Source organism: Lonchura striata, chromosome 3 (genome assembly GCF_046129695.1).
Source record: "Lonchura striata isolate bLonStr1 chromosome 3, bLonStr1.mat, whole genome shotgun sequence".
Lineage (NCBI taxonomy): Eukaryota > Metazoa > Chordata > Aves > Passeriformes > Estrildidae > Lonchura > Lonchura striata.
Window position 1 is genome coordinate 47972368 of NC_134605.1, and position 27473 is coordinate 47999840.

Here is a 27473-nt window from a genome sequence, read left to right on the forward strand (position 1 = left end):
TCTATGCAGCACAGGTGCCTCATTGCTACTTCTTTTAGCATGTTTATCCAGCATGATCCTGAGAATCTTGTCTCCTTTGAGGAGAGTCAGAGACTAATAACTGCAGCTGACTTCCTCTCCCTGAGCTTCCCACCACACCAACTAGACAGGAAGCTTCAAGAAGAGAAACTCCTGTGTACTGTGGGAAACCATAGCCTGGACTGCCACTCTTGTGTCTGGTATGAACTGTAACCACCTCTGTTTCTTTCCTGCACCTAACCTGGAGATGACCATGAGTTAAACGCTGTGACATGCAATTGGCTTTTGCTACCTGACAATGATCCCATGACCCTTGAGTTTATCCAAATTCTCCTGTAGTAAACTGGAGAACTGCAGGAATACTTTCCCTTGTGGCACAGTAACTAAATATTACTCTGCCTGTTAGCAGCAACACTGTGCCAAAGATTTGTTTCACTCTGCTCGTCACTTGCGCTTGGAGAGAGGTTTGCTGAAGGATCAAATCCGTGTCCTGCTCATCAGATACATCACATAAAGGAATAGGCAGTGTGCTTATGCTCTGCCAAGTTTGTGAGGTGAAGTGGCAATTTGAAAGGAAAAAGTAAAAAATCCAGTACTGTCCTTCTTAACAGTACAAATCACAAATTTGAAGCAGCATTTAATTTTGAAGCACGTTATCAAGTTTTCTAGATAAGACAAAGCCACAGAGTGAGCAGCTTGTGTGCCACTGCTGCTGGCTACTCTACATCATCCTTGCATTTAGGATAATCCTATCTCTGAACAGCATCACCTCCATGTATTCCTGTCAACCTCTACTTTTCACAGCACCAATTTCCCTGCAGTATAGCTGAATTCTTTAGCTTTTGTTTTTTTTCCCATTTGGTGCCCAAAGAAGGGAACAGAGAGGTGACAAAATTTTGCATAAAGCACACTCCAATGTGCCTGCCTGACAGCAGTTTTATTAACTTACCATTCCAGCCACAACCAGTTAAATACAAAACCAACTCACATTCCTCTTTTACACACTCAGAAAAGGAAATCCACATGTTTATATTCAAAATCTGCATTTAAATAAACCAGTGGTCAGATCTTGCCATCTTACAGTGTCTGCAAGGCCAAATTTGTATTTGCAGAAAACATTTCCCTTCCCCCATCCCACAGCCCCCACAACCTTACTGCAGGCTCTTCCAAGATGACAGGGTCAGCCATGGGTGCTGAGACACAACCTGGAAGTATCACAGTGTGCTGATACTTCCATTACACACACACTGATCTTCTGAAGCTTACAAATGAGATTAGACCTTCACTGCATACTGCAGCTTGGCATACAACACCATTTCCAGACAAACCAAAGAGCACTTAGTACTGTTTCTCAGCTGTGAGACATCAGGAGTTGATTTATGCTGGTTGCAATTTAACTTTTAACCTTCAAACTAAGATCCCTTCCCATACACATTAAATATTCTGCAGTGAAGATTTTTTACCCTCCAGTGGCCATTTCTCATGGAGTTGCCTTCAGGCACCTTCCTGCCATGCCTGTGGGTACTTAAGCAGAGCCTAACTTTGCAAACCCTCCCTTGGGACAGATCCTGCAAAGGTGGTTCTGGTGATTCCCTTGCCAGGAGGCAGGCACTTCCAAGGCTCGGTAACACCCTTGTTTTTCCCATGGAATCTGTGTGTGGAGGTCTATATGTAGCAACACTCAGTTCTTTACTCTGGTCTTGGCTCGTGCAAGCAGACTGATCAACAGTGTTTTATGCGTTAGTTGAACTCCTTGCAAAAAAGGCCGAGTCCTTAAAAATAAAACAGAAGGAATGTTGTGGTACTGTATTACGGTATTTTAGCTCTCAAAAATGTTGCTGAGTTGTTTTAGGCTAATGTTCTAACATCACAGATGTTCCCTTTCTTAAAATGGAGGGAAAGATCAGAGCACCATTACTGGGAACTGAGAATTTATTATCAGGTCTTTATTTTTTAAAAGAATGCAGAATTTCGTTCTTTGGCAGACAATGTTTTTTCATTTGATGAGGATAAAAGCCAGCATGCAGTGTGGTTTCATTTGCTAGTCAAAAAATGTACCTGTACATTCAATTTTACTGTATCACATACTGAAAGGAGGAAAAATTCCATGGCTTGAATTCACAGATGTGTTCTCCAATATTTAAAATTTGTGGCTTTGCTCGTGTGTTTATGTTACAATGTACCATTCTACATACTAACACTCAAATGATTCATCAAAGATCTGCGATAAAAGAATTGCAAAGAAACTGGAATGCTTTAAATACACCATCAGCTTCATGTACTTTCAGTTCTGCCAAGCTACTTCGTTACACACAAGTAGAAAACATTTGAGATACTTGGACTTAGCTCTGCATCACCAACAAAATTCATGTGGAGAAGAAGTAAATTGAATACAAACAAAAAATGGTACAATTTGTCATTGTCACTTGAAACTTAAGACTAAAATTTATTTTTTTTTCCAGAATGCTGCATTTCAATAACAGTTGATTCTCTCTTTAGTGTGAAAGCACTGATACTTCACCTATATTGCAACATCACTCTGACTATTGAAGCTTTTATGCCTGGCCATCAAACACTGTATCTAGTAAAAATGCAGTATATGGAGACTAAGTTGTTCCTCTCCTGGATAAAACTTCTACTTGGCAGCCACGGAACACTGGACAATGTACTTCAGTGTACTGATCTCACATCTCAGGTGAGTAAAACAATTGAGACCTCAGCTCACACCTCCAGATAGCTTGGGAGATGGAATAACCCAGGAGAAACCAGCTCCAGTCTTACTGCTCAGAGGATGCCCTATGCCGTGTCCAACCCTGCTCTGTTGGATGCAACTCCAATGTCCTTACCCACAGCCACTGCATCCAGGAGGGAAAACTAGTGTAAGCAAGAGGACTATGGCACCAGGAAGAAATGTGCAAGTTTTATTTTTAAACAACATTGGATTGAAAAATAAAGCATCATATGGCTTACTGATATTTCAGGAGATAGAAGTGAATAAGTTAGAGAAGATTTAATTCCAAAACATATGTTGCTTCATTTATAGATAAACTAATGTAGACATATATTTTCTTATTTTTGTAAGTGTTGAACAGCCACCTTTTTCCCCTCACAATGATCTCCAAGTTGGCACTTTCTACAAAGCTGTTGTGGACTAAAGGCTTACAAATAGTGATTTTTTTTTAAAAAGAATACTCATCAGACCCAAATATAATTATTTAAATCAGCTTCTTCCTGAGCAACTTAGAATTTGGAATGTGCTGAAAAGTTTCAATAAATAAGTCAAAGATTTACCAGTTTATAACGTACCTTTTAAAAGTTAAGCAAATATATATTTAATGACTGAGGAATAGGCCATAGGACCAGGAATATTAGATGCTATGTGCCAGATAAATTTAAGAACTACCATTTGAGGAGGAGAGGCCAGGTTGATTGTTACAAAAATACAACAGTATTAAAACCTAGCGAGCAAATCACAAAGCAGCTTCTGTATTTAGATTATAAGTAGTGATGGCTGAAGATACCATTAAATAAACAAACAGATAGAAACAGACTTTACTGTAAATGGCAGTGAACTCTCAGGAAGGTGAATGTGTTAAGTGACTATATTCTGTTAAAATTATGGCAGAAAAAGGATTCAAACAGAATTACAGAAACATGAGAATACTAGTTCTTTCCAAAATATAACAACTCCACAATGTGTAAACTAATCATTACTCTTTCAATGTAATTTCATAGAAACCACTTAAAATATACAATGCAGCAGATTCATATTGTAGCTAATATGTTAGTGACTATCTGTGCCATTTTCAGCTTTCTTTAATGTGCTCCTCCACAGTAGTGCATTGCTACCACCAACCTCGGATGTTAATAATGATAACAGAATCTTCTTCCTAGTATTTTCTGTAAGTTAGCATCTTGTCTTAACTCTCCTTTATTTTCATTCTCTGTGTATAGGTAACGACTAAGGGGTGAAGAAGATCGACCATAATTTCTATTGGCTCTCAGCAGGCTCATGGAAGAGGAAACCCTTGGAAAGCCCACCTGAGCTGATCCCGAGTTTATATGCTTCATCCATCACAAAATAACTTTTGCTTGATGTAGCAAACTGAAGTATGACCTTGCAGATGGCAGCTGTGGAATAGGAACCAAAATTTTTCTGGTACATGTTTGAGAAAGGATATAAGATAGACAGAGGTGGATTGTCCTTATCCTGGCAAGCAGCTGCAACATCTTGTACCTGCTTCTTTCCTGTCCTCTGGGGACAGGAATTTATTGCTCTTATTCTCTATTAGTCCAGCTTTCTCTAGCAATAATGGTGCATAAGAGGCCAAGGCCTCATCAAGACCCCAGACTCTCCCCTATTCTGCTGTGCAGCAGAAGGCCAAAGAGCTCTGCCCAGGGCTGCCTGTGGGTCTGTCACTACTGCACCTCCAGGGCTGGCAGGCTGGCCAGCAGCCAGCACACCAACACATCACAGGGAATCCCACTCCTGGGACACCCACCTGAACAACAGCAGCACCTCACATAATGGTGCTACTTCTCTTTCACCAGCTTCCACCGATCCCTTTTCTAGCAGTGGCAGATAATATTTGTAGTGATTAACAAGGGCAACTTTCACAGTGACTCTCTTAATAACCTATCACTGAATCAGCTTTGGTTTCAGAGAGCACATCTTCTTGTACTTGTTTGATGATTCTGAACTATTTCAACTAGAGAAGCTGTGTATGTTCATATTTTTTAATTTTCCTTCTAGCCACACTAAAAGCAGGAGTTTGGTGTTTGTGCTGGTGGGGAAGCTGTGCTCAGATTCAAATGTGAACAATTAAATTCTGCAGTTGCAGAAATACAGGTCGTACTTAATAGAAGCTCCAGATCACCTAAGCTTTTTAATGGGTAGCTTTTTCCACCTCTCTTTGGATTTGTGACCCAAAAGAATAATAAAAATCTAAAATACCATTCTTGAACATAAACCCCATATATTACACCTTTGCCTTTAGAGTCTAATAGAAACATGCTCAACTGCTGAAATAAAGCTCTGCCTAGCATTTTAAATTTGTTGCCATTCACTGACCTGGTAATTTTTCCCACTCTGTGAACTTGAAGGTTTTACCAAAAATATCTGGTTCCTGTAGCTTGCCTTACACTCACTAGTACTGATTTGGCAGAACAGCAGCCTTGCTCCTCCAGCACAGGTAATTCAAAGAGCTGTTACTTAGCCTCCTTCTGAGCTTGGTATCTTTGGACTGAAGACAAAGCAATGGCTCTGACCATACCACTGGGATATCAGTGTGCTTTGGACAGAAAGAGGCACTCCTCCCAAACGGCTCACTGTTTGTAGTTAATTTGCTGGTAGTTCATGCCACAGTGTTATGCCATGAAGACTTTTTTCTGGTCAAAGAGAGAGACAAGAATCGGTAAGATTTGCTTTTCAAGAATGCCTAATCTATTCTTTTGTATTTTGCAGTTCATGAAGGACTTCTGTGTATTCCAAAAGTTATTTTGTGACAGATGGTCGGTACTTCTCTCTATGCTATAGCAAGGATGCTATAGAGCCAACACTGTATAATGAATCAAACCTGCAAAATCAGGTATCTCCCAATGGCTCCAGCATGTGGGAATGGTCTCTTCTGTTCCATTTCAAATCCGCTGCGTATTAACTCAGTTCCTTAAGGAATTACTTTTAATAATAATTAAAAAAAAAATCTTAAGAAAGCTGGAGGGATCACCAGAGGAGAAAGGATAGCTCTTCCATCCATCACCTTTTATAGATATCCTCTAGCCACTTTTCATCATCTTCTTCCTCATCATTTATTGGTTCTTCTGTTTCCAGGGGAGAAGGAATGAAGAACTCAGGTCTGGGACTTGGTTTCCTGATATGAGACTTCAGTCCAAACTTGCGCTTTAGCAGGTGGAATTGTTCTTTGACATAGTAATAAAACTCATATTCATATCTCATGCGTTGATAGAGGATCTGTATTGCTTCTGGAGAGGGGACGGTCTTTTTCACGGTCACAGTCAGATTGCCAAGTTTCCTATGTTCTGTAAAGAAAGAACAACAAGCAATATGGTGGGTGCTGACTACTGAGACCAGATGTAAACTTTTTAATTTAAACATTAAGGCATGGCCCTACTACATTACCAATACAAATGAGTTCAAGTTGTCTCTAACAGTGGATTTACTTTTAACAAGATAAGAAAAAAGATAGATGTTTGAAGTCAGACTTGCATGTTAAGATATGGCTAGTTCATACATGTCTTGTCTGCAGTCACCAAAGACCCTAATTGTCAATGGTTATCTGAAAATGCAAATGATGTCACATGAACTAAGAGCCTGAGCTACACGTAGAGAAACCCACAATCTTGCCTAGCTTTGGAAATTTGACATCAGGCATGCCACCGAGCTTAAGTAATCAATTATTTCCTATGTGGCACATGGTGACCTGTCTCAGTTGTGCTTTATTATAGTTCATCTCTAAACAGATACTTGTCACCCTGAATCCATCTCAGGTTAGCACTGAAGGATTGTTGGCATCACCAAATGACACCTTAGGATCAACTGTGCCTGTTAACTTTCTCATCCTGTTATACCTGTTAATGGAACTAGACTCATCTTCCGGTCATGCCCTGGAAGATTTCACTACTTTTTTGCTCACCTGACAACTTTTGCTTTGGTAAACTGAAATACAAACCTTTTATTGTTGATAAAGAATTAGAGTTACTAACAAAAATACTGAATTGTCTCTTTGCCTTCTCTCGCAATCGATGACTCTATCACTGGAGATAAATGTATTTGAATGAGGTGTAAAGCAAACTCTGAAGGCAATAATTATGCTCTTTTCTAGATGGCAATTGGCTGCCAGAGCATCCTAAGTATATAGCATGGGAACCTAATTCTTATTGTAACAGCAATTCTTCAAGTCAGAAGTATTCAAAAGGGTCAGGCTATGAAGGACAGCAAACAAAAAGCTTACGTGGAGGAAGCAAACACCAAAGAACATTTCATGTTTCCAACTGGGTTCCAGTGGCAGCAATCACCCTCACTTCCAGAGGGAGTCCCTGAATCAAAATTTTACCATGGGCAGAGTTTTGCTCATGTGAGCAGAACAAATGGAGGTCTTCTGAAGCACCTGCCAGCAAAGCTTAACAAATGCTTAGCATCTCTACAGAGAAACAGATTTTTGCAATTGCCTACACAAAAAGCTAAGGGAGGCAATGCTGGTTCTAGCAGGAAAAGTAAGTTGTTCTTGGGATCCCACAAGCTATATATTTATCCAAGAGAAGTTGTCAAGAATAGGTTTTTAGGGAAGAGAGGAACTTTAAACAAAGACAAACCCTTTTATCCCAAGAGGTAATAACTTACTAAGAAGTCCATCTAGCAAGCACAACAGCAATGATTTTATAGGAAAAAGTTGGTACAAGATTTTAAATCTTGAAAAGTACAATAGATGGGCACAGTATTGAACGTGAACTGCTCTCTTTAAATTTTAAAATATTAATATTCATATAGCTTAAGGTATCCACACTTGTAAAAAAATTCTACTTTCAGTTGATGAACACACATTTTCTTCCTTTAGAGTAAAAGAATTAAGAGAAAAACAACTCAGAACATTTTAATAATACTACATGAGACAAGTGCTGCTGGGGTGGACATTCTTGTAATCACTGGACTTCACTGTGTCACACCCATCTGGTGCAGAAGAAAAAAGTTATATCTGAAATAGTTTTTCTTATCAACTGCAGCAGAGTAAGCTGAAATGTAGGAAGAATGATACAAAGAGAAGATATGTTGACTAGCCTACCCAATGCAACACTGTTCTAAATCACAAAAAAAATATTTAAAGCATTAATTCTATTTTGCATCTATACTTTTAATTCCTTCTCAAAAGGAAGAATAGTTTTTACTAGTTGGTAACTGTTAAAACATACTACTATGTAATTAAATTGAACTTTTACACCAAACTTAGTTCTACACTGAAATCTCTCTGTAAGTAATTAAGCAACTGAGTACACAGAGTTCTCTGTTCTTTAATTACAGTAATGTACAGTGAAATATGCTCTATATTTACTGACTGCTTATCAATTTGCTTAGTTTTATTTAGATAGTAATGAAATTATTAAAATATAAAAAAAAAAAGCAGGAAGAGAGATGCAATATTTAACATGCTATTTAGCTAAGAAAATGTGTAGAGGAAGGATCAGGAAATGTTTGCATTTCAAACAGACATTGGCATAGGAAGCAAGACCTGTGGTTAGTAAATAGTGTGAAGTATTTTTGGTGAAAATATCTGGGTTCCCCAAGACCTTATTTTCTTCTGCACCACCTTCACACATAGACCGGGACAAACAAGTATCTCATCTTGTTAAATTTTTAGTCAAGTTTTTCAAGTTACCTTCAAATTGCCATTGATGGGTATGAGATGACTACATTCCAGAAAGGCCAATGTACTCAGTCTGTCCTTGGGTGAGAAAACTTTCTTATGATTATTGAGTGCTTCAAGACATTCCTCCTTATTGTGCTTAACTGGTCGCTGCTGCCAGCTTTGCAGTCTGGTTTTCTTTACAAATTCAGCAGCAAATATACCCTACTAAATATTGCATTTATTAGCTTAAGCCTTTATACTGCCTGCCAACTTTGTTTTTATTTTACGTAAGTTATTTCTGCTACAGAAAACTCCATTTAGCTCACTGGAAAAAGCTCTTTACTTATATGGTCCCTCCAGGACTGTAAGTGGGGAAAGCCACTTTCACAGCTCCAGCCCCCTTCGGTGGCTGCTCTCCCAGCAGAGAGAGGCACTTGTGCTAAGCCCAGGAGTGCTGCCAAAGATGACAAGGTGAAAAGTACGAGACTGTTTTCTTCAGGGGCAGTCTGTGGGGGCAGGAGCAGCCAAAGGCAATGTCCTGCTGGTGTTCCAGGTGCCACCCTCGCAGCACAATACACTCCTCTGAATCTGCTGTTGCAGCGGCACAGGGGTTTCAGTCTGTGCCCAATTCTCTGCTCTGTGCACTCACCCATGACTACAGAAGTACACATCCGAACAGACAGAAACAGCCACACTCTGGAAGGCTGCAGGGGCTGTGTAAATCTTCTGGCTCCTGTGTGTTTGCCTCGCAGCAAACAGCATCGGAACTGCAGAGCACGAAGAGCTGTGAGGTGTGGGTTGCTGGATGGAGTGGGTTGGGCCTGTGCCTGGCAGCAAGCTCAGCCTTTTGATAAAACAAGTGAACCCTGCTATTTTGTGCTTGAACTTTATTTAGACTTCGTTTTAATCTTAAATACTCTTAAAAGGCTCTCTAATACAAATATGGATCAAATCACAAAACTGCCCCTTGAAGTCAACTCAACCACCTCATCACAGAAGCAAAATGGAAAATTAGGTAGATCTGGCTTAAAGCCAAAATACCAATCTGAATATGCTCCATAAATGCAGCTGCCCCACCAAAGGACCTCCATTTTATGACCTTTGAGACAGCTAGCCAGATGCAGGGCAACAAACTATACCATTTACTTCTTAGGCTTATTTTTTAAAAATGTGTTTGCTTTGGCATTATTTTAAGAAAAGTACTACAGTAATGTACTACACAGAAATGCACCTCCCAGTGCAGCCTGCTCATACCTTAAATTAAGACTAAACTGGTATGCAGATAGGAATGAAGAAAATTAAATTCTTTTGGGTTACCAGTTGATGAGTGTTTACTGTTACTTTCCACACTCTCACTTTTTTTTTTTTTTAAACTAATAAATGGACATTACTCACTGCAGCAATCCAAACCATAGGGAAAAGTGAGTTTTATAACTTGCGGCTCCAAAAACCCTGAATTGCCATATTTAGACAAAATGATCCTAAAGGCATTCTCCACCTCTTAAGAAAATTTAAGAATGATGTGCTCTCCAGTGTCCTGCTGTTTTGGGGGGTGCCACGCAGAGGCCTCCTCAGCGCCACTCCTGGATGAAGCCACATACCTGCTTCTCTAGAGTTTTAAATGGAAATAAATATATGTCACTGTGGTTAGATGTGACATATGAAGGAGCGAGGGTCTCTGCTTGATCTGCCTCTCATTGCTGTGGTGCTAACCAGGGCTCTGATGGCTATGCTAGAAATGATCTCCCCTGCAATGTTCAACTGCATCTTAGCAAAAAATTTTCTGGCACAATTGATTTGTTTCACAATCTTGAAATTTTTAGCCTGGCTCTTGCAGGATATCTGGAAAAGGGCAGTTCGGGGAGAATGGATCAGGCACCCATTTGCTGGGCTTGCATATCTTTCCACTGGCCACTGGGCTATTGCTGCTCAGGAGTCTCAGCCCAGGGCAGGTCCCTGGATCTGAGCCAGAAGAAGGATGGTGTGCTGCAGCCACACTACACGATGGAGCACCTTGCTTAGGCTCACGTTTGTTAATGGAAAGCAGGGATGGTAGAGAAAATCTAACAGACACACTGACCAGGCAGAAATATATTAAAAATCAAAACTGATGGAAAAACAAAGTAGCAGTTTGTTCCACAGTATCTACCAATTTCATCTGAAATATCATGAATCCCGGTTATTAACCTCTTTACCACTAGTTTACTCAGTTTATTCACACCAACAAAATATGGTGCAAGTTTTAACAACATGTAGATAAAGACTAGACCCTCACATGTTTACTGGGGACAGTTATGCCAGGCTCACAGCAATGTTTGCTTGTTTTTAGCCCTTCTGTCCTGAATTATTGTGGTGCTTTGCTGACACAGAACAACTCCGAACTCAAGGGGATTAGGAGAACTCTTGCACACTGGCACACAGCCATTTCCTATCTCCTAAAGGTCACGTATGGATCTCTCTGAAAGAGCAGATCTCCGGAAGTCATGGAAACTCCCAGAACTTCAGGGATCTGCAATCCTAGGAAATGGAACATTCTATTATTTATCAAACAAGGATCTTGGGAACAAATACACTAGCCTGTAATTGCCCTGAATACTGTAAAATGATGGAAGTAGGCGAGACAGCAATGTCTTTTCTTCTTCCTTACAACTACCATGAATAAAGAAACCGGAGGAAAGAATAGTCTCCCTGTTAACTTTATAGAATTTCATTATTTACATTAAGATAGAAAAATGCAGAAAGCTCTGATAATGACAAGATGGCACAGAAAAATGGAGGGATGCCAAAACAGAGATTAGCCTGGAAGAGCTGAAAGAGATAATCTGAAAAACATGTAATCAAACAACTACTGATGTTCAAGGATGTAAACACCAAGGAAGCATGATATAAAATCACAGCAAGGAAGAAAGAGGAAGAAAAAAGAAAATAAAAGTCAGTGGTAAGTGATAAATATAAGGAATACCTTGGGATGATAAAGCCACAAATAGCAAACATCTTCCTATGCCATGCAAGTAACAAAGCAACATATATTTGAAAAATATTGCAGAGGCCAGCACTGCATTATTCTGACTGTCAACTGGTCAATGCAACAGCAATATGAATTCAACAGCGCTTTTACATACTACTTGAGCTGCTAAAGGCATTATATCATTATTATGAAACATTTGCCATACAACACACTCAGCAATGCAAATATAAAACTTTCTCCAGCTACTACACTCTGAAGTTTCTTCTCCAACCAGTAAGTATTATAACAAAATCTTGAAACCCTCCTCCTGGAAATGTCACAGTGCTATGCTTTTGCTCCTACCAGTTTAGAGCTGTGGATCCAACAACATGGATTTCCAGCTGCATGGGACACTTCAGCCAAACCTCCTGTACCACACACTATCTCCGATGCAGTCCTCAGCCTGGAAATGTGCTGTATCTCACATAAGATCAGATAAAAAAAAAATCTCAGCAGGATCTTCTAAGTGACTCCTTTATTTGGTGCATTTTAATGTTGCATTCCCAGTTCAGGTAGATTAACACAGAAGAAAAAGGAAAGTTGAAAAATAACCCACACTGGTAGAATGAACAGGCAGATTCTTATGAGAATGTGGTCAGGTACTTTTATGGCCATTAAACAACTTTTAAGTTGAACTAGACAGAGTTGGAGGTGCCAAAACCAAAGTCATCTGCAGAGGAAATGCCAGCATTGTCTAGTTTGAGTTGCCGAAAGAACTGCTACGGTTGCAGCTCATACGCTGCAATTTCTAATGTATCTTTTACAGCTGTTTAAGAATTATTGAATGAATCCAGTCAAATCTGGATCTGACAAAACCACAGTTTAAAAATAGGTTCTTACAGATGGCTTGTGAACAGTACTGCATAGTAAGTTAATCAGATACTAACATTATCACTTTTCTACAGACAGAAGAGAGAGTTGCAATGACTGAGACAAGTTTCAGCAGCTTACGAGCAGGAAAAGCTTCACCACAGCTATGCAATGCAGAAAGCCTGCAGAAATACAGCCCAGGACTTGAGAATCTAGAGCAGGCATCTTGCCTTTGTGTTTCAAGTCATGGTAGGCTGCTATCTGTGATTTTTGTCCACAAAACAGAAATCATGAAGAGGCTGTGCAAGCTGAGATGTCCAAAAGTGATGGAGAGAGGTGGAGATATCTTTATTTCCATATATAGTATTGGTAATAGAAAAACTGGCATATAGCATCCAGTTTGTAACCACATCCTAAATCAGAAAAAGTATGAAAACAGCCTCAGAATGAACACTGGGGTTGAAAGGGACACTTTGGAGAAAGGTAATAAATTTGTTCTGGTCAGCTTACCAAAAAAAGATGATTGAGAGGTGACTTGTTTACAGCATCTGCATACTTTCATGGTGAGAAAACCACAGGTACTGAAGGGTTGGAAGCAGGAACCAGACAAATATGGACTGGAAGTATGGCACTGCTTTCTTGAAGTGGTGAAGGTGCTGAATTGTTAGTACAAAATGAACACAATTGGTTGGCTATCACTTGATAGTCCTGCATCAATGATGGATAACTTAAAGAACTCCAGATACTGTCTCTATGCAGAAGAGAGACTGTGTGGCCTGTAGCACACAGGAAGCCAAGCTCAATGATCCAATGATCCATTTAAGTCTTTTGCAGATTCAAGTAGCAAACATCTTGCTTGTGTCAGCTTTCAAGTCAGAAGCACCACATACAAAAGCCTTCTTGTCACTGCATTTCAGATACCTTCGTGTGAATGTCTTTTTGGGAGATGTCTGAACACCCAGTTTACTATGTTTTCCACTTCCTGACTGTTCAAACCTAGTGGTCACCACCCTGTAGTATCAGGCCTTGCAGGAATGGGAAATAATCCTATATTTTTTCAAAAAAATGTTGAGACTATACACTTAAAAACTGTTGATTCTAAATGCTACCTCTTATACTCTTAGCATCTTAGACTTAAGCCTAAGTCTTCCAAGAGTATACATATGACTGCTTATTTCTTTATATAACTACTGAAAAGAAAAATTAATGCAAATATACTAACTAGGATACAAGTAATGTCCAGTAATAAAACTTATGCACTGCCAAGCTAAAATCACAACTTATAGGAGATGCAGGACTGGAAGATGGATGTTACAGTATGAAGGCTGCTCTTAAAGTGGGGGAAAAAAAGGTACTATTGGTTCTTTTCTCTCTTGTGAGAAAGTTGCCTGTTCCAAGAAGATTTTCTCCAACCATGTCTGCACACACACAACTGAAAGCCTCAAAATGGTTTAATTTCTTATTATTTCAAGTTACAGGCAGTCAAGAGAAAATTGTCTCTTTTGCCCTTAGGTTCTTCTGTGTATAATGAATGACTGTAGGCAGCCAGGGGCCGAGTCACTGCTGAAGAAGGAAGAATGCTACCAGAGCAGAAACAACACACTGTTCCTTTCAAGTTCACCCCCTCCTGGCCCACATCCCAACTGCCTTGGCCAGCTGCCAGGAGATCCGGACAAAGGCTTCCTCCTCTGGCCAAAACCGAGGAAAAGGGTCTGTTGTTTAACACAGGCAGACTTGTTTCAGCAAGAGAAAAAAAAATAAAAAGAAGGGAATTATATTAACTAGAATCCCTGGGAGAGGAGAGTAATCTCATAGTGTGGCTAATGCAATTCTCACCCTGTGCTTTTCCTGGAGAGGGAACATCTTGATTTTGTCCTGTTCAGTCTAGAAAGCAAAGTATAATGTCCCAACAGGACTAAGGCCTAAGGCTGCCAGGGTCTTCATGTCCCCTGAAGTCACTATGAACCAGAAACAAGAATCCATCTTGCCTCCTTCCAGGAGGCTCCAGGCAACCCACTCTGCCCTCCATGCCTGCACTAGTAGGCTCACATGAAGGGCAAGTGTCCTCACTCACAAAAAGACAGTAATTCCTATGCACCTAGGAGACATCCAAGAGTCTGACAGATAAGCCCAACATTTAGCTATCTCAGGACTTCACAGTGACCAAAGCTCCTGCTGGATTTCCACAAATACAACCCAAGTCAAGGTGAATTTATGCTTGTGTTATTCACTGCCTGTTACAGAGCCTGCAGCCATGTCTGCAATGAGAAACCTAGAACATTTGGGATTTGCTGTGATTTGAGAGTTTGAGTCTCTCCTGGAAATCTTGGAGGCAGATGCTGTTGCAGAAATTATAGTGATAAACTGGCTCTTCATGCCAACCTCAACACTTCTTTAGCAGTGCAGCCACAGGTGAGGGATGGGGGCTTGAGAAAAGCAGAAGAAATTCTCTAGGTCTGGTGTGACCTGTTTGGTCCCAGGTGCCAAAGCACTCCCTCAGAGGCTGTATCACAGGATGTAGTGTCTCAGCGACCTGCGACAGGATGCTTCCCCTGGCAATTTCTTATAGGTATGAGAGCTTTTGGAAGCAGGCCCCAGTTCAAGGATAAGTATGATCTTAATCTCTTTGGGCTACTATAAATTAATACAAAACATTTTTAGGTGCTTAGAAGCTGTTCAAACACCATCAAGATTTACACATGCATGTACTTGCTCTATATTCCAAGCAATATATTTTCTTACAGAAGGAGTGTGAAAACAGCATTTCTGACATACTTACGAGACTAAGATCTTGGAAGATAAAGGCTTCCCTGTTCATTCCATGCATCTGTACCAGCCAGTAGCAAAGATAGCTGACTCTGTAGTAACTCTCATCTGTCTTCTTGGACACAATCAGCTCCAGCACACCTTTACCATTCTTGCTTGTGTATCAGCACCAAGAACAATATATTAGGGGAACAGGGCTTGCTCAATGATCTTTTTTAATTCAACTCCCATTTAACATTAATGCACAGACAGGGAAGAGATACATGGGTGCATCATTTTGCCATCTATCACCTCGTTTACAGGAAGTATATTCACAGTAGCTTTAACTCTATTGCTTGTTAAAGGACTTAGATGAACACTCTGAAAGCACACATGAATCAGAATTAGAGACTTAGGGGGCATGAAAAGCCATTGCTTCTGCACTTAATCCTGTAAATTGTCTTATGTCTGCAGTATTTCAACCGGTAGTTTCATGCCAGTGTTAGAGAGACTGGCTAGTATCAAAGTTTCCAGGAGAGTCTGCACGTTAGCTTAAAGACAATATTAGACCTAACATAATGACTACTGTGCTTCAAAGTTATACTGCACAAACCTTTCCCTTGTGATTAACAAAACAGGAGATAAAATGATCTGCTGTCTTTTTCCATTTCAGTATTTACGAGAACTCGTAAACGTTAATACCTCTGAATAAGAATAAAATGAGATAGAAACCAGGCAATGTGACAGCAATTAGGAAAAACTCTACAAGGTAAATGAATTTTGGGAAGGAATGAAGTTACTAAAAGGAACACTATGCGTGCAACAGCCTAGGCTTTTGTTGAAGAACATTGCAATTTTCTACAATGCAATCTTCAGGAGTGGTGGAATAAAGACATTCAACATTACTCACAACATGTGCAATGTTAGAAGTTATATCAAGATAAAGAGAGGAACCTGCTGAGGAAGGCTGGACATAGTCAGCAGTCAAGCACCCATGCGGCCACCTGCTCTCTCCTGCTGCTCCCACAGTGGGAGGATGGAGAGAACAGGAGGAATACAAGCAAGAAAACTCATGGCTAGAGACAAGAACAGTTTAATCTGGAGGAGGCAGGGAAGGATGGAGTGATGCAAATGACATCCCTTCCCCACTCCCCAGTCAGTGCAAAAGCAATGGCCATCCCAGAAACCAAAGATCCCACTCCTTCCTCCACCTCTACTTTTGTTAATTACTGAACATGTTGTTGTGTGATATGAACTATCTCTTTGATCCATCTGGGTCAGTTGTCCCAGTTGTGTCCGCTCTCAACCTCTTGCTCATCCCCAGCCTCCTGACCAATGGGCAAAGTCACAAGAAGAGAAGGCAGTGATGCTGTGTGAATTCTGTAAGTTAATTTAACTTGATAACACAAAACAGAAAATACCATTAAGAACCCAAAGTCAATACTTCAGGACCATATTTTAATACCTATTCCTCTAAAAAATAAATCCGAGCCTGAATCTACAAAATCCTATTCAATTTGCTAAGCTTACTAGAAGAATATTTTTTTTCAATAGAGAATATTTTAATGAAGTTCTGTGGAAAACATAATGAAAAAGTTATCTGAGAGAACAGTACATTCAGTGTTTCCAAAGTAAGAAATACAATGAAAAAATAAACAATTAAGCCAACTTTAGAAAAAAAAAAATCACCTCTGGCTCAGTATACATTTGTGTAGAAGGGACATTGACCATGCTGATGTGTGTGTGCACTAATGCTGTGTCTGAGACAGTCCAGGATGTCTTTGGCCTTCTTGCCTACCTGGGCACATGCTGGCTCATGTTAAGCTGGCTGTCAACAGCACTCAAAGGTCCTTCTCTGCTGGGCCACTTTCCAGCCAAAAAAAATCTATTGGGGAGGTTGCCCTCTACAGCTGGGTGTACAGCTTTGGGAGGGACAATACACATGGAGCCATTGAGGGAGGAAGGGTACATCCAGCCTAGGCAGTCAAAGCAGCAGAATCAACCCTGGCAGTTAATGGGGGGACAGATGCTGCAGCTAGATTGCCTTCACAGCCAGTCTTAGTGCTGAGCATGCAGGTCCTAGAACAAAACTCAATGCCTGGATGGGGCCAAGTTTGTCAGTAAATCCCTAGGTGCTGGGAGTACAAAACTGTGACTCTGAGCTCTTTAAAAATACATTCCTCACAGGCTACTCTAGTATGTCCAGTGACTGCGGTCATCAACTTCTAAATAAACAAAGTAACCTGGGCACATCATGTTCAGCTGAAACTTCATCCCTCTGCTTGCCATAGTGGCTGACAGCATTTCTGGCATATTCCCAGAGCATTTAATTTTATTAAGTACATTTACTGAAGAAATGAAAACACTTAAACTGAGTAAATATAGCGTCCTCATAAATATAACTAGGTTTTTTTCATTTTGTTTGAGTAACAGTGGGAAATGAAAAACAGCAAGGCTAAAGGAAGTGAAGGGACCATTTATGTAGCATGGGAAAAATTAAACTGAGATTCAACACTTCAAAGTGGGTGACATTTGTTTATCAAAATACTTTTGTTGTATCTTTTGCTTTTCGTCTTTTCCTGCTAAGACTCAGAAACAGGGATGTAGTGCTAGATTTGACCTTTGATTTTAGCAGCAATCTGGGAAAGTTCTGCCACTATTTCAAAAGCAAAATATTGGTCTGGCAGTGCCAATTGCTAATAAATATACTTATGTATCATGTGCTATTTCTTCACTAAATTACTCACACATGTACACAGTATGAAAAGATGTGTTGGACAAGCAGTTTTCCCCTTTTTTCACATGAGATACAAAGTGGCTATATGCTTTACTTTTCATTACTTCTGAAGAGTGGGATGCACACCAAGATGTGGTATGAAAGGGTAACAGAAGCAGTCTGTGAACTGAACAGATGAATTAAGCAGAAACTCAAACCACTGATTTCTACAAGTAGCTTGCAAAAACATTCACCAAGGAAAATAATTTTCAATGATTCAAAGTAGAACCTTTGGCTAAGTGGTAAGTCAGCCTTTAAACTAGGCTAAATAAGGTGTTTTGCAAATGCACAATGTACTGGGGCTTGCCAGGGACCCAATACCATATTCAGCAGCAGAAGGCAGTGCTGAGAAAATCCTGAAATTTAATATACAGACAGACATGCTTTGCAGTTTCACTGATTTTCTCTTAGTAAAAGCTCAAGATGAACTGGGCTGACACCTTTGGTAAGACAAAAGACTGAGTTTTCTCACTATCAACCACTTGCACTGGCATGTCTACACCAAAAGGCAAAGTTGTGCAAGATGCAATTTGTTATTGTTATTTTCAAGTAATAAGAGCTAAAAATGGCTGACTATAAAAAGGGCTTACTGTTCTCCAGGAGCTGTTTTTGGTACATCTGGATGAATACATATGTATATCAGGATATGTGTATATGTATGCCCATAATTATGTGTTTCTTTCAAGGGCTTAGACTAAGAGCATTCATCTCACCCTTTTCACTGTGTTGAATGGAAAGAACAATTTGCCATTTGCAAACAAAACAAAATCTTAACAGACGAAATCCATTTCATTGTGCTTAAAAAGAATACATCCTTAGCATCTCACCTAGTCATTACAGAAAATCAGTGAGTTGGCTTTGCACAGAAAGTCATGAACTAGACAAAGTTCCGAAATTCTAAAAAGAATATGAACTCGTCAAAATGCTATTTTGTATCCAGGATTCCCAGCTGACGTCCTGACTCTAATAGCTCTTAATTGCCATCACAGACACTCACAAATTACCACTGAGTTTACCACTTACTGAATTAAATCAAGAATGGAAATAGATAGGATAATAATCTAGAGTGGAAGAAAACCCTAGTCTCTATGAACGAGGATTCAGTGCAGAAAAATACATTGAGGACTTCTTGAACACTGAAACATTAGCTGTGGGCAGTGAGCAGCCAGAGACGTTGCTAATCCAAAAATCTTGGAGATAATATGGAGGAAGCAACTGGTGAAATTACCTCACTGCCAAATACCAGGTTGGTTTAACCACCATCCCTCACCCCAGCTGGTCCTTACATGCTTCACCCTTTTCAAGATCTCTTTAGAGTTTACTGGCCAAAATCCTTCCCCAGGTTCCCCATCCTCTGCAGTTCATTCACTCTCTAGCAGTTGCTTTGGTCACCATGCAGGGGTTTCTTGAGACTTTACTGGAATAGATCTTCCTCTTCATTCACCTCCTTTGCTCTTGGTAAGGGAGTCCTGGGCTTCTGCTGTGTTTTCGTGCCCCACAGGGGAACTAAGCCTAAACATAGACTTTGTTCCTGGAATCTCTGCAGAAAAATATAGTGGAGTGCTAAAAAAACCCCAAGTGAAGCCCACAAAAAAACCTCAAACAATTCCACCAAAACTTAAATCAAATAGCACTCGATGCATAGATCTGTCTATTGGATGGGCAAGGAAAGCACTAAGGAGGATGACATAAAATTTGGTTTTGTATGCATTCTTCATCTTTGCTCCTACAAGCACTGTTGCATGCCAAGTCCTAGCCAGCATCCCTGTCTACCCTACTATGTACCAGTGTACAGCATGAGCCAGGAGTATTCCTGCCAATGAACTCCAGACAGCCACTCAGGGCACCAAACAGCCCCCAGAGAGGGAAACAGCCATTTACCTCTCTTCACTGGCCATGCAGAGAGTTCAGTTTCCCCAATACATAATTTAAGCACTGACATTAAATAATGTCAATACCGAGTGAAGTAAGGTAGGTTTGTCAGCTGGCTGAAGACCCTTCAAGGATGAGTCATGGTTATTGTGAAATTGGCAGAGCACTCATGGAACAGTAGAGAGTGGAAGAAAACTTAAAAGATAAAAATAAGGCTTCAATGCCCAGAAAATATTTAGCAGTATTTAGGATAAAACAGAGTTTTTGGTGAATATTTTCATTCAGTGTTTTAAATAAATTTGCTTTGGCTATGCTGTCACATCTGTCATGTCCAATTTCCACTAGCTTTTGGAAGATGTATATTATATATCAGCCACCCATTAATTCCACACTCTCATTTTGTGTAACAGAAAAAGCATGTGTTCGTGCCCAAGCAGAAAACCACCAAACTTGGTAACATCCTAAAAGCCACAGGAGCACAGCTCTGCAAAGCACTGTGGGCTTTGGCCAACTGTGCACACCCATGGCTCCCTGCATGCACCAAACTCTGCTGCAGCAACACCCATGTGCTCCCTGTCCCTGTCTTCCCTCCACAAAGGCCCAGCACAACTGCTGGGCTCTCCCAGTAGCTTGTGCTGCACTTCCTTCTAGTAAGAAAGAAGCAAAACCTGAAAGTGCCCATCCCTTTTGTTACCTTTTCTTTGCTAAATCCAACAGCACTCTTTATCAGTCTCCTTTTCCCCCTCCCACTCCACAAATACCAAGAAATAAAATAATGTAGGTGATGGCTTGGAAATGAATCCAAGCAGTCAAGAAGCAGGAGAAGCAGAGACAAGACAAGCACACAGTTTTTGTTCTAAGCCCTACATTTCCATGCTCTGCTACACTGAAGACTTAAGAGGTACACATGTACCCCAAGAACAGCAATACATCACACAGCAACACAACTTCATAGGCCCTTCAAAATTCAATTTGAAAGAAACAAAATGGAAGAAGACAATCCTTATTCAAAACTTGCATTACACAAAAGGTATTAGATAGAATCATACTGCAAAAGGCACAACAATAAGCTATATTATTTTATCATTAATCTGTCGGAACATGAAAAATTAGTTTCTTTCCTATGCTGGATGGATAGAGCTGAAAAATTTCACAATTACATGGAAGTCAGCTCAGAAAAAACAATCACGAGGAAAGCAATCTGGTTGTGAGGAGAGTATTTCAGGGCCTGAGAACAGAGCAGGAGTGTTTGCGTGGGCAGACAACAGATGCTGCTCCAGCAAACAGCAGAGCAGGGAGGGATGGGTAAATGCTGGCATTTACTTGCTGTTTTAACTCTTAGCAATTGGAGGAAGATAACAATTTAAGACACTGCCTCCTGAATAGCTTTTGTATTTCTCCTGAGTCTCCAATTATTATATTTTTCTCTCTGTTCACTATCCTCATTTCCCCTGAGTATGCACTGACAAGCAACTTGCATTCTCTAGAAATCCTCCCACTAGCTATCTGGAAAGAAATTTATGCTAGAGGGCATAACCCTCTTCTAACATGTAGATGCCTTTAAAACCACAAGTCATCTTCAGAAAGCAAATTGCACAGAGATGCATAAAGAATTCCTCCAAGACCTATTTTGGAGGCAAGTGAATGCAGCCAACTCACAAACATCAGCAGTAATTTCAATTCAGTAAGCACGACTGGCATTCTCAAAACCTTTGCCCAAACCACACAACCTCCTTGCACGTGCACTTCTTCTAAAAATATTTTTTCTTGTTCTGTTTTTGTGCTCACATTTTGCCCTCAGCCTTTATGATAAAAATTTTCTGGGTGAGCCCTGGAGAACTGAGCAGACCAAACACTAATTCTCATATGGAATTTATTTAGAGGGGAAGAAAAAACCCCTTAAGTTGACTAGTTACGTTATTTTGAACTGGTTTTATATTTTATGTGTACATAGTGGAGCTGGAATTTCAGGGCTGGCTTTTGTTTGCATTCATCAAGAAACATTTGTTATATGAGCTGCTGCTACTGCTACCAAAACAGCTGCTGCTCACTGCTAGAAAACCAGAGGCCAACTCAACAGTTTCTTTCTTTCTCTGGTGAGTATAGCTGGAAAATGAGGCCTGGTATGTATGCAGAAAATTACCTTTCTTTGGCTTTGCTGTCATCCTTGCCACCTTTCGCTTACCCAGAATGCAAACTTGAAAGAGAATGGATAAATCAGAACAAGAGCAGGCACGTTCTGATGCTCCTGAATCACCTACCATTAAACACAAATCAGAGCTACAGCTGTGTGAACTCCCTGCTTTGCAGCTAGGGCAGCACCTCCAATGTGAATGCCTTTCCTTCAGCTGCTCTTGCAATTCAGCCGGGATTTAACCCTTCTGTCCTGCATCATCATTTTCTGCCATCTGGAAAAACTGAGTCACCACTTAATCTAGCTTCACATAAAGATTTCTTCTATAGGAGACTGCTTCACCGTGCAGAGAAAAATACCCACCCATCTGATAATCTCTGCACTTTCCTACCATGGATCAGGACTCAGAGCATCTGTGGACTGCAGCTCTGAGTGCCAAGGACAGACCTTCTCAACTGCACACAAGCTGAATTTTAATGTTTTGCTTTGTTATGATTAGTAAACCACTTCAGTCTTGTTTTTGTTGCTCCCTGGTAACATCATATCAGCATTGACCTCTCTTACCTCAGACATAACTTTTTAAGAGAACATTTATCCCAGGCTGGAGCACAGTCCCTGCAAGACTTCCCTGTTTTTTTAAAGTAAGAGGGCACTACCAAACAATGAATGCCTACCTCTTTCACCAGCTTTTTCCTGCAGGAGACCATTCTTTCTCCAATTCTGACAACTAGTTTGCTTAAAGAGCTTTTGGACAGAGATGTTGCTGAAAATCACACCTGTACCATCTTATATCCCTGTGCTTGCTGAGTCCTTAAAGATTTTACAAATGCCATACTGGCTTTTCCCAACTGTCTATTAATCACATCCTCTATTATAGTTCCTCCCAGTATATCAATTTGATTCTTTCATCTGTTGGTGTCTAAGTGATAATTGCAGCCTTCTAAAAGCTTGAGAGTGATCTTACCTATTCTTCCAAAATAGCTGCTGATTGAATCAGAAGACACACCACAGAGTTGGCAATTTCAGTTTCAAATAAATCCTTGATGAATACTAGCTCTCACAGCAGCATCCCTAACACTGCCAAGGAGTAAAGACAACTGTGGAGTAAAAACCACACGCTAACACTTACCTGCATTATACATGGCATCTGGAAGTAACCGAGAAGATATTCAGAGTGCAAATAGTACAACTCAAAAGATAAGATTTATGAAGGGCAGTAACAATGGTGCAAATGTTGGAGATAGACAAAGAAAACTGGAGAGAAGATAGTAATAAAAGAACACAATGGGAAGGCAGTTTGGAAGGAGAGGAAACTGCAAAGATGAGCCTAGACAAAAACGGAGGGGAAGGTGCTCTTTCATGCTACGTTTGAAAATTTGTGATTCAGCTCCAGGAACAGAGAAAAAGAAGAAAACCAGAATCTTCATAGCTATATTTAGTAAAACCCTCTTTTCTCACTATAGCTTCCAGGAGAGCAAGTTTTCAAGAGGGACAGATGAAAAAGGCTGGGAAATTCCAACAAGGAAAGGAAATAGGGAACATAACTCCAAGAACAACTTTTGGAAGAGCAAGCGGTCAGCTCTCCAGCACCATAAACTGCCTGCAGGGCAGGTAAAACAAAGGGGTTCACAGGAAGGAGCACAGGCACAGTGTGAAGCTGTGTTCAAGTGAGGAGTGATGGCTGGGGATATTCCAGCTGAGAGTACCAGCTGTGCAGCAGCTGAGAGCTACACTGCTAACATACTTACTTCATTTTAATTCTTACAATTTTGTCATCAAGGGCTGACCCTTGCACTTTGCTGAAATTCGTGTTACTAATTTTTTCCCTTCTTTTTTAATGGTAGCAACAGTGTCCTTAAGATGATTTTAGAGCACAATACACTGTGTACTCTGGGAGCAAGTGGTCCCTTTACAGATGTACCCTGTAGGTACACCCTTAGGAATGTCTCTTCCCTAAGCCTGTCTTCCTGCACTTCTACCATGCTATTTTTAAAGCAGAAAATGCTTTAAAAATGCTATTTTTAAAGCAGAAGCAGTAACGGAGGTTTAGCTGAAATGCTACTGATTAAAATAGCTATATGATTTTATTTACTAAGTTACTTAAGAAGGAAAGAACTGTCATTTCAGGCTTGACCTGCCTGTCATTAAAATGTCTGTGGTATATTGTCATCAGTAACCCTGGATTATTTATGAAATATCACTAATGCTATATCTGAATGCAGATTTCCTTCCATGCTGGAGCTTTAACAAAGCTGGATATCCATGGGTTTTCCATTTTGTGATACTAGGAACAGGAAGTAATCAAAAGATGCATCAGGGAATCAACCTCAGATGAACAGCAGGAACACACTTAAAACCATAACATCTTTAGTGACTGGTATGCTCATTAGATAAACACGACTGTTGCTTGGAAGATATCAGCACCAAGCCTTCAAAATGATCTCCTGACATACACAAAAAACCCCAAAACCACATGGATTCTTGATGTGTGAGATGTAACAGCTTGTTTGACTGGTCCCTTGGGATTTAGAACATAAATAATTTTTGGTTTTACTGCAACATAGTATGAAATTACATCTTTGAGTGTTTAATCCAAAATCAGACAGCCCATTGATAGATCTGATGAAAGGAAACTGAATGCAAGTGACAGAAATAGGTGGGATAAAGTGAAAAATCTGTAGGCTGAAATCTTGGAATTGCACTAAAAGATGAAGATAATGCATTAGGTGGTCTCAGTCCTCATAATCCTACAGACATACACAAACTTTAGAGAGGGGAATCTCTGTTAATGATAAAGAGGTTCAGATGAGCATGCAAAAAAAAAAATTGTTTGGCTTCAGGTAAAGACCTTGCCATTTTACAGGAAAGAGAAATACGAAAAAGATTGAGGAGAGGAATAGGAAAAAGGTAGCAGATTGCAGAACACAAGCTGGGTATAGCTCACAGAAAGAGAAGATTAAGTAATTCTACACAACACACTCAGCCTATCTCTACAATACATTGCTGTTTGTCAGAGCCAGTCTATGAGCTCATGTGTCCAGAAACTGTACTAGAAGAGAAATATTAAATCCAGGTTTTTCAAACAATGATTTAAGGGACCTTGGACTTCACTTTCCAATTCAACTGATTCTGAGCAGAGCCTTTACAAATTCAACGTCCATGAAAATTCAAGCCTAAAATAAGGATTTAAAAATCAGTACTGTAATTAGCAAGAAGAAAAACTATATCATTCTTTGCCATAATCAGTGGTAAGATCTGGATGGCAGCCAATATTCTTGGATGCCAGAAGTGCTGGGAAAGAGAACTATGGATCGACAGCAGCCTCATTCCTCATTTCACCAGTTCATGAATCATGCCCACAATCCTGACCTGCCAACAGGAAATATGTAAATTTCTCACCTGATCTAAGTGATTGTTGCTGGTGCTGCTGTACTTACCAAGTCAACCACTGCCCTTGACTCCAGGAGAAAGCAGAGTCATAGCAATGCGTTTGGCAAATGGACAAGTAAATCCCACTTCCCTGCACTGTAGGCCCAGGGAGCAGATTCACCCAGACTGAGCACAAACGTTGTGTCAGGCTGTCAGCTGCCTCACTTTTCATCTCAAAATGCCATTCATTTAGGGCCACAAGATAAATTTATAGGCAACTGCTCTGCTGTGTAACTATGCACATATGAGCTAACTCAATCTAACGAGTACACACTAGCAAGGAAGAGTAAATAGTTAGGACTTGAGCCTGGATGTACACAAGCTCCATGTGGGTTGGAAAGTGATAGAAACTTGCTTGCCACACTTTTACTCCTGATCACATTTTAGCATTGAGATTGATACTATCTTGAATAAATCTTTTGTTGCCACAGTTATGGTTTTCATGCCGCACACATATTGTCTGGTGTGGCTTCACCTTCCTCAGCAGAACAAGAACCTCAGCTGTTATATGCTGTTATAAGCTTCAGAACTCACCAAAGAAATTTTGCTTCTGAGACAAATTTTTCCAAGATCTAGTGGCTGTTTTGAAAAACACAGTCATGAGAAAGCCCAGAAGTGCTCATATCCTTCCAAGAGCTCCTATTCTTAAAACTGCTTAGCTTATTCATAAAAGGATTTCAAACCTCTGGAAGACAAAACAACATCTTTTTCTTTTATAGGACTGGAAAAGAAAGGATATTGTCACTGACTACCCTTATCACTCACTGGTGTATCCACTAACTTCAAGGCATCCTGGATCAGGCAGTCTGGTTTTGTCCCTGCTCTCCAAACCTTGTATCTTCATGGCTGAAAAGCTAGATAATGTATCTACAGCTTTTGATAGTACCTTCAGTTTTATAAAACAAACCAAGGAACAGATTAGTAGTGCAGAATGTCCTAGATGCTATCAACCTAATAAAAAAGAAATGTCCTCAGGGATATGCACTGTGACTCTTCCTCTTTCCCTGCCCATCTTGCACATAGAGAACAGGGAATTTGTTTTACTAGCAACAAAAGTACTATTAAACACTTTTCTTAGATCTTAAGCTGCATGCTTTAGCATTCATATTGTTTTACAGCACTCCTCTATGCAATACTGAAAGTTGAGACTTCAAAGCGGGAAGAAAAGAGCTTTCTATTTGCAGAGCAGGATGCCGGGCGATAAGGAAACGCCATCCAGGCGGAATGGGAATGCCGCACACGCGGGCAGACCGCTCCACCTGCTGGGCACAGCGGCCCCGCTCACACGCACAGCGCGCCACATCAGACGTGGGAACGTGCTACCCACGTGTTAATTCCCAAGTACAAACTCGTATTTTACCTCCATGTGAAATTTAGAATTTTCCTCCTCTGTAGAAAATTTTAATAGTCAGTGATTCCCGTTCAAAATCACAAAATCCTTCTAGAGTGCAAGGTGAAATAAAAGACAGTCTATTTGGAGTTTCCAAAGCTTTTAAACATTTGAACGTGTTTGAAATTTTAGAAGTGATGCAAAAAAAAACCCACAAAAAACCCCACCCAAAAAGCAAACTGAACAAAAAAACCTCACCACAAAACCCCCTTAGTATTTAAATTAAGACGAATCCACGCTGATTTTATTCTCTCATCAAGAGTGCAGGTGTAGGAGAGACAAGGGTTGGGAACTTCAGCACAGGAGATGAGCAAGTGTATTCCTTTCCCATTTACCATCACAACCCTCTCAGGAAAGTACAGCTCACAAGAAGCCAGCAGACTAAGAAGCCTCATGTAACTTGTTCTAATTTCTTCTTTCATTTTGGGCTAAACAAAAGTAGAATACAAGGTGATAATATGATCTCCATTTAAAGACACTGCACAAAAAGCACTGCCTCCTTCCACTAGAGTCCTATGATTATTGCTTGCTCAAAGTTTTTGCTCTTGGTGGTGGTGCCTGTAAACACATTCACTACAATTTCTCAGAGGGAAAACCTCCTTGTTTCTGAACTTTACCAAATGCATATCATCTGAACCATCTGGAGGCACATCCCACCTTTAGTGCTGGCCTGGCACAGGAGTGAACTTCAGCACAGCACAAAGACTGCTGAGCTTGATTTCACCCTTTTCCTGACTCCATCAAAAATGCTCTGCTTCTCAGGACCTCAGCTCTGCAATAAAGACAAATGGCAGCATCTCTCTCCTTAATGGGTTTAAAGAGAAGGGGAAACTCATTAATAGAAAATGTCAAGACTGTATCATTAATATTCATGAACATAGCAGATTAAAAAAAACAAGAGGGTTTATATTACGTGTGATAATATTACTACT

At 40.2% G+C, this 27473-nt stretch overlaps 1 protein-coding gene across 2 annotated transcripts in view; it reads right to left on the reverse strand.

Annotated features, from left to right (window-relative positions):
• Positions 1–1943: 1943 nt before the first annotated feature.
• Positions 1944–27473, reverse strand: part of UST (uronyl 2-sulfotransferase) — a 149107-nt gene continuing 123577 nt past the window's right edge. For both annotated transcript variants that reach the window (XM_021527031.3, XM_021527033.3), the window contains one exon: positions 1944–6057. In XM_021527031.3, the coding sequence (XP_021382706.1) occupies positions 5774–6057 (284 nt within the window). In that variant the 3' untranslated portion in view covers positions 1944–5773. The remainder of the gene's footprint in view (positions 6058–27473) is intronic.